Source organism: Neltuma alba, unplaced genomic scaffold, assembly GCF_004799145.2.
Source record: "Neltuma alba isolate B1F8T4 unplaced genomic scaffold, ASM479914v2 tig00001149_pilon, whole genome shotgun sequence".
Classification (NCBI taxonomy): domain Eukaryota; kingdom Viridiplantae; phylum Streptophyta; class Magnoliopsida; order Fabales; family Fabaceae; genus Neltuma; species Neltuma alba.
In genome coordinates, this window is record NW_021632354.1 from 21,436 (window position 1) to 33,159 (window position 11,724).

Genomic DNA, 11,724 nt, shown 5'->3' on the forward strand with positions numbered 1-11,724 from the left:
ACGCATTATTATTAGTAGGATAATTAATAATTATCAGTGTGCTGACGAAATTTCAAATCTGGAAGGAATGAAAAGGAATTCAGGTGTTTCTAATTTTTGACATATCCTTCCAATAACCATCCATAGCTAGCCATCTTCAGTTCGACCGCAACAAGCTGCATGCCATATTTAATTTCAATGCATTAATAACCTCTTGTTATGAAGCCCATGAAAAGAAACATACAAGGAAGAATAACCACTTGCTATATATCCTTTTGAGGATCTTCAGGAAATTCTTGCATCTCTTGCCACAAAAACTCAGCATTTTCGAGGAGGTATGAGGAATAATCATCCACGTCAGCTTCGTGTGCAGCATAGTACAGGCTATAACAGTTATCCTGGTCATATATATTTTCTGAGACAAATGGTTGGGTCCAAAAATCTCCGAATTCGTCAAATATTTCCCATGCAACATTAGCAGCGCCTGATCCTCCTGAGGAAAAGGCTGAAGATGAATTGTAAAAGGGTGGTGAGCTTTCTGAGACATCACTGGAGGTAGCAGCAGAAAAACCAAGCAGAGGGTTTTCAGGTTCGAAATTCTTTGTTGTTTCTCCTTCACAAGTACCACTAGCCTTCGTTTTGAACTCAGATTTTTCCTCATGATTGCACCCCACGTGCTTCTTTAGGTGGCTATGCCAATGGTTCTTAACCTCGTTGTCACTTCTCCCTGGTAACCTTTTGGCAATCAAAGACCATCTACGACGAAAAATGTCATAAATGTTGGATATATGTTAGGTGTGCATATGAAATCATCTTACGTTTACTTGATGTTTAAAGCACTTGAGCGTTGAACTCAATTGATTCTTTCACATGCAATTAAAGACAGCATTGTATTTATTTTCTCCTTCGTAACTCTTTTCATCCCGATGATGGAATCACAATATCAGGAACGTTTAGAAAACAAATTGAAACTAGATCATCCAGTTTAAATTTTCACATTTTAAGAAAGCATTTTCAAGTACTTTAACTATTCCCAAGTTTTCCTAACCATATTATAAGGCAAATGAAAGAGTCATTAAGGCTCATATGAACAAAATAATGAAATTAATCAAACTCAAATATTATTAGATCGGGCTATATAGAGCTAGCGTCTAAATTCATGCTTATGTAACGAAGTGATTAACGATTGAGATAACGTATGCTTACTTATTTCCATGCTGTTCATGCAATTTGATGATGAGTTCGTCTTCTTCCTGGGTATAATTTCCCAGCTTCACGCCCGGACGAAGGTAATTTAGCCAGCGAAGTCGGCAACTCTTTCCACACCTTGATAAACCTGAACGTAAATATAATTTCAAACTTCATCAAGATCATATCCTGACTTGTATTTCTTTAATTAGAAACTAAAGTTGATTAGGTTGAAACAAACAAGTTGGTTTTGGTGTAAGTTTGGTTAACAAGTTCAAGCATATATATACCTGCGTGTTTGGGGAGCTGACGCCAATTGCTGTGGCCATATCTCTCAACATACGCTCTTAACCTTTCATCCTCCTCCTTACTCCACGCACCTCTCTTCACTCCATTTTTGTCATAGCAATGGCCTCTCGTCATGACCTATATAAGTTATTAAACTTATTTGGTTATCTCAGATCAATCTGATTTCAAATATCGAAACCTAGCTCAGGCTACACGCACATATATTTGAGAACCTCTCGGCTTCACTCAATAATACTTAAGCGCTAGCTAGCAATAAGATTAGACACGCTGAAAGAAATATGGGTGTGTTTTCGAGTTCATGGGAAATTCCCCTGACAAATTAAATGAAGACGCAGGTGCCTGTCACCTTTACTTTTGGTGGTTAGAGTGTTATGAGAAAGGGATGAGGATCGGTCACTTGCGAAATAAAGTCAGTCGTTTGGAAAAGAAATCGATACTACTGTTAGGTCGGCCCATGTGTTTTATGAAAAAGATACCCTGTTCATCACTATAATTGGTCATTATATACACAGCACAAAACTTTTTGACTTCGTGGACGTTTAGTCAAAAGCTTTGTCTGCACAAAGGATCCTTCGGAGTCCTTCCACAGGGGAATTAGGGTAGACTTCAGATGGGCGAGATAGGTAACCGAGTGGGGATAATTAAATATGAGAAAAATCAAGGAGAATTTCACATGTTGGTTAATTTGTTAACAGTTTGCAAAATAAAACTATATACACAGGGATTTGGTGACTTGGTGATTGAGAAATAGAAACCAAAATGGAGTCGGATTTTGTACATATGCAGAATATTGTGTGTCTGACTCGTGAAATATGCATGCATTTTTCTTTCCCCTCTGCTTGGGTTACAATTGCATAACTTATGAAACTAGAAACCAGTTTGTACGTTAAGAAAGCAGTTTATTTTGTCCCCAAAGGGGGGGAAAGTATAGGTTTATTTGTTGTTGGGTAAATCATTCTCAAACTCTTAATATCTGTCTAATTCTTATATTAAAAAAAGTGGATGTGGTAGTTCAGAATTATTAAAAGTGATTTCGGGGCATGGGATTTAAGTTTACCCGTCGTGAAAAATTTTTTTGGGGGGGGGGGCCTTGACGTTTAACTCAAAAGGGAAAAAATAAAACCATACAAGATTTACGTCGTCGTCGTTTCTGTAATTTCTGGGACCACAGGTTGGGTTCAAAAATCCCCGAATTCTAATTCTTCTACTAATTGCCATACATCATTACCATGGCTGAAGGTCAAGGTTGATTTAATTCTGGCAAAAATATTCATTTACCTTTCAATTTTATACAAACTTTCAGTTTGTTTCCTCTTATAGTTTTTCCCTGTCCAAACAAAGGGCAAATTTTAGAAAGCCAAAAACATGCTTAAGCGTGATTAGTTGGTTAATGGTAAACACTTGGTTGCTTTTGACGAGTTGTGTTTTGTTCTTATCTCTTTCTTTCCTTATAAAAAACATTTCACACCACACCAAAAGGTTCAGATAAATCTGACATCTCTTTTGGGAATGATTGCATCTTCCGTAATTGTGCGTATACTAAACTATAATCTTTGTCCAAGTAAGTGCAAGCAATTTAAAGGTAGAGTAATGCGTTATGTAAAAATATTTAATAAGTTTTATTTTTGCCCTTCGAATTTTAATGATTGACATGTAAATTAAATTATAAGCGGAGGTTTTATAATTCATTTTTTTATACATCAGAAAGAGGAAAAAAAACTACTAGACTACTTCTTTTATTGGGAAAGGTAGGATTTTACTATTTGATTTTTTTTTTAAAAAAACAAATTTGATGATATAACAATCCTTTTAAATGCGGGAAAGAGAGTAAATTGCCTACGCATGCCAATTGCCAAGTGTGTCAGCTATGTTGGAATCTGCATAACCGTAAAGCAGAATATTAAATTTATCAAGCTTATGTGTTGACATTAATGAAATAAAAAATACTCCTCTTGTGCTTAATATAGGAAAGTAATTAGAAAATTAATATTGGCTCTATATATAAAACCTATTTCATATGTTTATTTTTTTTTTAAATTAATTTTATTGATATTCTCCTAACAACATGAAGAGAAGGGAAGGAATTAAGAAAAATGTTTGAAGTGTTGCATCATATTAACTAATTTAACTAACATTCTTAATCTATTCAAGTTAGCTAATTAGGTTTTATGTTAAGGATAGAAGGAGTATTATTTATTTTTTACTGTTTTTAAAAAAGCTCTATGTAAATCTTTTCGTTGAAATCAAGCATAGACCCTTGTGATGATCAATTCAATAGTTGGGATGACCCGAATAATTATGATAGGATCCAAGCGCTTCATCCAAAATCCGAAGTTTCAAAGGCCGAGAATGATCAAAGACTGACCCAATAGGCCACTTCTCGTATACGGATATTGTTTCAAAATCACTGAATAAAATCGAGGCTTGAGTGTAGATAACTCATAAGATCAGAAGAATGAGTCTGATTGGGCCCGACATATCTTCTGGCCCAGATAGTTTCCCTAGTTGGACTCGTTCTTCTGCTAATCCTTGATTTTTTTCTCAATTAAAATCAAAACGACAAGCCGTTTTAGGCAGAAAGCCGAAAGAAAAATTTTAATGTTTTAACAGTTTCGGATTTCTAAAGAAGATTTAGCTCAGATAATAGTTGTAAAGAAGTTATTCCTGCAATAAATTATTAGAATAAGATGACAGAAGAGTCCCCGTTTTGACAATCATGGAGTGGGATATTAATTGCCTGGGAACTCCTTATTGGAAGCTGTGTCACCTTCTAGAAGGATGTGCATACGTCTGGGAGCATGACCATCCTAACATCTCGTCACCATTACATAGGGCGTCCCTTAACGAGCAATGACACGTGTAATCTCTTCTGTTTACTTCCTTTCGTTTTCTCTCTGATTCATGAACGAGGAAAAGGAATCGCCGGGTCCCAAACTTTTTCTTTTATTTTTCCCCCAAACATAAGGCTCTTCCTTTTCTTTCGGTTTCCTCCTTTATTTCTGAAGACTAGTTATAAGAGGTGTTCGGATTAGATTTTTTAATTAAATGATTTTACAGATCTCAAGAAATCCACCTGGCATCAAAATACTTGTTGTGAACGTTTATATGGGTTGTTGAACTCTTCCTGAAACTGTATTCGAAACGAATTGTAAATCCCCGAATAGTCGTCGTAAATGGTTATTTAGATTAATGCACAGTACCTGTGATTTTCAGTAAGGCCAGGTGTGAAAATGCCACAAGAGAGTTATGAACACGATCCACGTGACTGACTCGCTTGAGCGTAAAAGGGGACCCAGTCAAACACAGATGCCAATATGGTCTCATGATGACCTGAAGCCGGCATCCGCGCTTTTACTTGTATATACGAAGCCAATTTATAGTTATTCAGCTAGCTAAACTCCCTCCCTCCCACGCTTATTAATTATAAATAGCTAAACGATATTTGGGCCATCAAAGTGGGGAAAAGACAAGTTTCTTTTGACCAACCTGTCGAAACAGATGCGGTGGAAGCTTGTTGAGGACGTAGGTTTCACAATGTAGAGTTAATATAATTTTTTATTTCTAAAATCTGCGTAAATTTTATTTTCGTTTTTTGAGTTTTAAATTATGAGTTTCCTTTAAAAAAACAAAAGTCTAGATTTTTATTAAATTATAAGAATCAATATTTTTGACAAAAAAAAATTGAGAAACCAAAACCCATAGCTTGAAACTTGATAGACCAAATCAAAATGATGATAAATTTGAGAGATCAAAAATTATATTAACTCTATATACTATATTGATCCATTAATATAGGAACAATATCACTAATTTGTGAATATTAAAAAATTAATTATATTAGTTATTTATAATAAATGTGTGTTGTCTTTTTTAGAACACCTTATTAATTATCATGGAAACTACTTTAGGAAAAAAAATAAATAAGTATGAGAGACAAAGTGGATTCAGATCTTATATTTAAGATTAAATTAAATCTTTGACTACCTCTTAGATTTAGGATTACAGATAGTAACGTTAATGTTTGAAACTAGATTTTCTATAGAACAGATTAGTTAAAGAAATTCTATAGGCAATGATGGTTCAGAATATATGTACCTGCAAATTAAATATATTATTACTTTAAGCTATAGTATGGCATGCCATCGGTGATGCATTAAGAACAAGATGATTAGTATATGCAAAATGAAGGGGACAATCATTTACGATCTCAAATTTTAGCTAGATCTCCGATTCTAACATGGCAACCTTTGTATTCTTCCGATCCTAAATATAAGACCCTTATACTAGTGTTCTATATTTAAAACTGGATGAATATTTTTTTCTCATTTTTTAAATTTAATTCAATTTTTTTTTTTAACGTAAGGAGAGTGCAACATATCTTGATCACTACCCACATTTCATCTTATATCAAAGCTATCCCTACGCAACAATATACTCCTCCGGTCCTAATTATAAGACCCAATTGACTTATTTGAGGAGATTAAGGAAGTAAGTTAAGTTGGTTATTTATAATAAATAAGTGTTGTTATTTCTAAAATATCTTTGCTAATTAAGTATATTGGCTAAAACTATCATTATTAGAAGGATTATCTTGGAAAAAAATGCATAAATATAAGAGAGAAAATAGATTGGGTCTTATAATTAGGACCAAATAAAAAGTCAAATTGGGTCTTATAATAAGGACCGGAGGAGTAATATATTTTAATTTCTAATCCTCTTTGTGTTTTATTGGGGGGGGGGCCTCTGTGTGTGTATTTTTTTTAAAGCAAGGACCCTCCTCAGGATGTCTGGATTTAGATTACGATGCACAATTTCAATACTCGTAAATTAATCCAGTGATAAATTCATATAATAATATTCACTTATTATATATAAATATGTACGTATGGCAATACAGATTCACGTACTACAAATTTGGGTTTATAGCACAAGCAATATGACGAAGGAGCCTAGCTACTGGCAAGAACAAAACATGTTATTAGTGGGATAATAATTATCAAGTGTGCTGATGGAATTACAAATTTGGAAGGAATGAGAAGGAATTTATAGGTGCTTTTTTTGACATTATTCCTCCAAAACCATTCATAGCCAGCCATCTTCGGTTTGACCAACAATCTGCATGCCATATTTAATTTCAATATTAATTATTACTGATATATATATAAATGTAATTGAGAGGGAAATATGTTAAAAAAGAAGGAGAGCATAGTCATATATATATATATATATATATGCATTTTATTGCAGGCAATAAAACCAACAAAATAACCCCTCCAAGACCAGTTCCGAGGCACAAGAGTGAGCTATACTCTCTCCAGGTATGTTTTGACTGAAGAAAACGGAGAATAAAGAAATGTGATTTTAGATATAAATAAGAGATATGTCTATTTAATTCAAGCATGATTTCCTTTTTAACTCTTTCTCTGTCCTCAATGAAATTCCTATAACTTAAAACTTCACGATGTGACCTCTTGCTATGAGGCCCATAAAAAGTAACGTGAGGAGGAATTACCATTTGTTTATATATCCTTTGTAGGATCTTCTGGGAATTCTCGCATCACCTGACACAAAAACTCAGCGTTTTGGAAGAGGAATGAGGAATAATATTCATCCAGGTCTGCTTCATATGCTGCATGGTTCAGACTAAAATAGTAGTTATCCTGGCCATATATATTTTCTGGGACAAATGGTTGGGTCCAAGAATCACCGAATTCTTCAACTATTTCCCATGCAGCACTAGCAACGGTTGATCCTCCAAAGGAAAAGGTTGAAGATGAATTGTAGATGGGCGGAGTGCTTTCTGAGATATTACTGGAGGAAGCAGCAACAAAACCAAGCAGAGGGTTTTCAGGTTCGAGACACTTTGCTGTTTCTCCTTCACAAGTGCCACCAGCCTTCATTTTGAACTCAGATTTCTCCGCATGATTGCACTCCAACTGTTTCTTTAGGTGGCTATGCCAATGGTTCTTAACCTCGTTGTCACTTCTCCCTGGTAATCTTTTGGCAATCAAAGACCATCTACGACGACAAATAATATTACATATGTTAGATATATGTTAGGTACATACCGGATACATATGAAATCATCTTACGTCTACTTGATGTTTAAAGCACTTGAACTGGAAAGTCAATTGATTCTTTGACCTTTAATTAAAGGCTGCATTTTTTTCCTTCGTAACTCTTTTCATGCCGATGAAGGAATTACACTATCAGCAATGCTAAAGGGAAAAAAACTTAGAACTCGACCATCCAACTTAGATTTCACACGTTAAGAAAGTATTTTCAAGTGAAAATCAAAACATCTTCATCCTTTAACTTTTCCCAAGTTTTCCTAGCCATGTTAAGGGAAATGAAAAAGATCATCACAAAGAGACATATAAACAAACAAACGAAACTTATTGAACTTGAATATTATTAGATCTAGCTATATAACTAGCGTTGAAGATCACGCATGTGTAACGAAGGGATTAACGACTGAGATACCTAGAAAACCCAATATGTCCGTGTTTCTAGATTTGCAATATATGTTGAGGAAAAACCATTGATGAACAAAAAACCGGAATAGATATGGAAGAACTTATGTCAGAGGTAACATATGCTTACTTATTTCCAAGCCGTTCATGCAATTTGATGATGAGTTCCTCTTCTTCTTGGGTGTAATTTCCATGTTTTACGCCCGGACGAAGGTGATTTAGCCAGCGAAGTCGGCAACTCTTTCCACACCTTGATAAACCTGAACGTAAATATAATTCCAGCTGAAACTCCATCAAGATCCATCCCAACTAGTATTTCTTTAACTAGAAACTAAACCTAATAATGTTGAAACCAACATGTTGGTTTTTGGTGCAAGTTTGGTTAACAAGTTCAAGCAAATATGTACCTGCGTGTTTGGGAAGCTGACGCCAATTTCTGTGGCCATATCTCTCAACATACGCTCTTAACCTTTCATCCTCTTCCTTACTCCACGCACCTCTCTTTATTCCATTTTTGTCATAGTAAGGGCCTCTCACCATCACCTATTTATATAAATTATATATATACTAAACTTATTTGGTTATCTCAGATCAACCTGATTTCAAATATTGAAACCTATACACATAGAAGCTAAGGCAACACACACTCGCACAGATATATATATATATATATATATATATAGAGAGAGAGAGAGAGAGAGAGAGTTGAGAACCTCTCTGCTCACTCAATATACTGAAGCCCTAGAGAGCAATAAGATTAGGAAACACGTTAAAAGAAATATGGGTATGTTTTCTAGTTCATGGAAAATTCCCCTAGCAATTTAACAAATAATAAAATATAGGTGTATAATTTTGAACGAGAAGAAGCACTGTCTGTCACCTTTACTTTTGGTTGTTCTCTTTCTGGGTCGGCTATTATTATGAGTGCAAAGTGTTGTTATGAGAAATGAATCAAAATTGGTCACTTGCGAAAAAAGAAATTGATACAGCTGGGGGCTTCGGCCGGGCCAGGTCTTTTATAAAAATTCATCAGCATGTAATTGGTCAATTTATATACTTACATATATATATCATACAAAGCTTTTTGACTTCGTGGACGGTTAGTCAAAAACTTCGTCTGCCAGAAGAATCCTTCGAAGTCCTTCACCGTGGAATTAAGGTAGACTTCAGCTGGACGAGATGGTTAGGGTTTCATACGTTGGAATTAATTGTTATCAGTTTGCAGAATATAAGGATATAAAGATTTAACAGAACTTTATAAACCAATCTTCTGGAAGAGTTAAAATTGAGGGGGGAAAATGCAGGGAAAATCTCCACCAAAAAAAAAACTTGAAATGTACTAAATCTCAAATTAGGACTGTTTTCTATATTTTAATCGATTTTGACTAAACTTGACTTGTAAATAATAACACATTTTTGTAGGAATCCCCAATTTGGAATTTAGTAGATGTCAGGTTTCTTTTATAGGATTTTCCCAAAAAAATAAATGAAAATTTCATAAATCATATCATTGGAAAAAAGATGATACACACCTTTCTTTAGCTGAGACTCCATTTTTGCATAAATTATTGCATTTGACATATTCAAATCTTAGATACACACACACAAAAGCGAACTCTAGTCATGAAATTAGTTTCAGCCTTTAAATTTGAATATGTCATAAATAATAAAGAAAAGAAAGTTTCTTGTCTCTGTTCTGTTCAAAGAGTTAGCAAGCCTCGTTCTATACATCATTTGAATAACATGCTCGTTTCACATGACTTGAGCAAATGGAGGAAATGGGTGAGAGAAGGGAAACAATCTTTGGACTTGATTAGGTATGAAAGAGCAGAAACTGAAAGATTACGCCCTATTTGGTGACTTAGTGATCGAGAAATAGAAAGCAAAAGGGAATCTGATTTGTATTGTTGTAGATTATTGTGTGTCTGCCTCGTGAAATATGCATGCATTTTGCTTTCCTCCCTGCTTTGGTGCATAACTTACGAAACCAGAAACCAATTTGTACGTTTGATATGAGAGTGCCGGGTCCGGCTAGTGACTACCTATGGGCACATTTTCCATTTCATTAATATTAATATAAATGCTACTTGCATATATACACATGTGAAAGGAGTTCTTCTTGAAGGTCATAATATAAACGCTACTTGCATATATACACATGTAAAAGTAGTTCTTCCTGAAATCACAAACATTATATGTTTAACAACTTAATGAGTATATATCACAGACACGATTCAATTTATTTAATTTCAATCTGTTGCATGGCTTGGGATTTTGGGCTTAATGTTTTTAACTGTTTCCTTTAAATTCACGCTTAAAGAAAGCAGTATGTTTTGTTCCCAAAAGGGGGGAAATATAGGTTTTGTTGGGTAAGTCTTCCGAAATGTTTCCTTTGTATGAATATTTTGCATTTGATAAATTTTTTGAGGGAAATATTCTTTAATAATCAAATTACAAGTTGGTGATCTTACACTGAGGAGAGTAAATGCATATATATGGTAAATTCCGTATGCGTGTGAGAGATAGAGATTACAAATAGAAAATAAATATAATTATTTATGGATCTTAAGCATTTTTTTTCAAAATTCCAAAATTCCAACATCTTATTTAATGCAAAGCCCCAAAAAGGAAAAGAAATCCCTTATGAACGCGGGAATAAATTTAAAAATTTTAACTGTTAACTGATATATCTTTTTCTCAAAAAAAGTGATACATCTTTTTCTCAACAAAAAACTTTAAAGGAAGATAAACAGCTGTCATTAAATCACCCTATTCGTTCGCATCATTTAATATTTTTCTTTTTCTTTTTTAATACCAGCACATCATTTAATATTTTCAACATCTTCAAGATATGTTATAATCATTAGACTAATCAACAACTTGACAGTTGATACTTGATAATACTATGTAGCTTTTGATGACAAAAAAAAGTATGCTTTTGAGTAAGAAATTTACTATTTTCCATTTTTAACTCACTTTTTTACCAACATTATTTAACTCGCTGTGATCTTGAAAATTAAAATATAAAACTTAATAAACCTAGGGTACTAAATGATACACGCATCTTTGCCGGTTTGTGCTTAATATTTATTTTAAAATTATTGCCCGCCATTTAGGGACATGGGTTTGAGTTTATCCGCAGTGAAATTAAAGAAACTTGACTTTAAACCCAAAAAAGAAAGAACCAAAAAAACTCATTGATTGTTGCCTCAATGCTCGTCGGCCGCATCACGTTGTGGAAAACCAGAAAACTGGTCGCCGAATGAAATTCAAAACTCGCACAGAAGATACTAATGTCCTAAAGGCTGGCGATCATCTTATGCTATTCTTGGAAACGCGAAAATGGAAAGGGCGAAAACACACCACAACACGGGAGGAGAGAGATCGAATTCCAGTCTGTTTTGTATTTTGTATATCTTCTGATATAAATGGTTCAGTCCAAAAATCGCCACTACATTCTTCTGGGTGGGATTTTTGGTGGTCGATTCTGTATCAATAGATGGCAAGGACGCAGATCCGCTGGCCGGTGTCGACGTACTCGTGTCTGTAACTTCTGGGGCAACTGATTGTTAAAAATCGGCGATTTCCATCTTCAAATAATTCCCCCGTGGCATTTCCATGGCTGAAGGTGGAAGGCTGATTTACTTTTAGTGAGTTTAATTTCTATTCCCCTTTATGTTTCATTGGCGAAAAAAGAAACCCTTGTGTTGTTCATCTCTGTGTGCGCTTCTTTTTTGGTTTAAGCAAGGACATTTCTTCGGGACGTCTGGATTTA

The 11,724-nt window shown here is 34.5% G+C and overlaps 2 protein-coding genes across 2 annotated transcripts; both read right to left on the bottom strand.

Annotated features, from left to right (window-relative positions):
• Window positions 1-242: 242 nt before the first annotated feature.
• LOC114751957 (transcription factor MYB8-like) lies at window positions 243-1,590 on the bottom strand. Its single transcript, XM_028940666.1, has 3 exons — window positions 1,458-1,590; window positions 1,186-1,315; window positions 243-735 (listed from the first exon to the last, which is right to left on the bottom strand). The coding sequence occupies exons 1-3, from the start codon at window positions 1,588-1,590 to the stop codon at window positions 243-245; spliced, it is 756 nt and encodes a 251-aa protein (XP_028796499.1).
• A 5,405-nt stretch (window positions 1,591-6,995) lies between these two features.
• On the bottom strand, window positions 6,996-8,489 carry LOC114751967 (transcription factor WER-like). The gene is made up of 3 exons (XM_028940676.1): window positions 8,357-8,489; window positions 8,080-8,209; window positions 6,996-7,494 (listed from the first exon to the last, which is right to left on the bottom strand). Exons 1-3 carry the CDS (start codon window positions 8,487-8,489, stop codon window positions 6,996-6,998), a joined length of 762 nt encoding a protein of 253 aa, XP_028796509.1.
• Between the last annotated feature and the right edge of the window lie 3,235 nt (window positions 8,490-11,724).

Bases quoted from the DNA above. Each gene is read 5' to 3' on its own strand.
- LOC114751957 (XM_028940666.1), bottom strand. From the start codon at position 1,590: ATGACGAGAGGCCATTGCTATGACAAAAATGGAGTGAAGAGAGGTGCG. The intron at 1,316-1,457 runs GTATATATATGC...ATTTACGTTCAG, and splicing joins TCAGCTCCCCAAACACGCAG to GTTTATCAAGGTGTGGAAAG. The intron at 736-1,185 runs GTAAGCATACGT...TTTTCGTCGTAG, and splicing joins CATGAACAGCATGGAAATAA to ATGGTCTTTGATTGCCAAAA.
- LOC114751967 (XM_028940676.1), bottom strand. From the start codon at position 8,489: ATGGTGAGAGGCCCTTACTATGACAAAAATGGAATAAAGAGAGGTGCG. The intron at 8,210-8,356 runs GTACATATTTGC...ATTTACGTTCAG, and splicing joins TCAGCTTCCCAAACACGCAG to GTTTATCAAGGTGTGGAAAG. The intron at 7,495-8,079 runs GTAAGCATATGT...TTGTCGTCGTAG, and splicing joins CATGAACGGCTTGGAAATAA to ATGGTCTTTGATTGCCAAAA.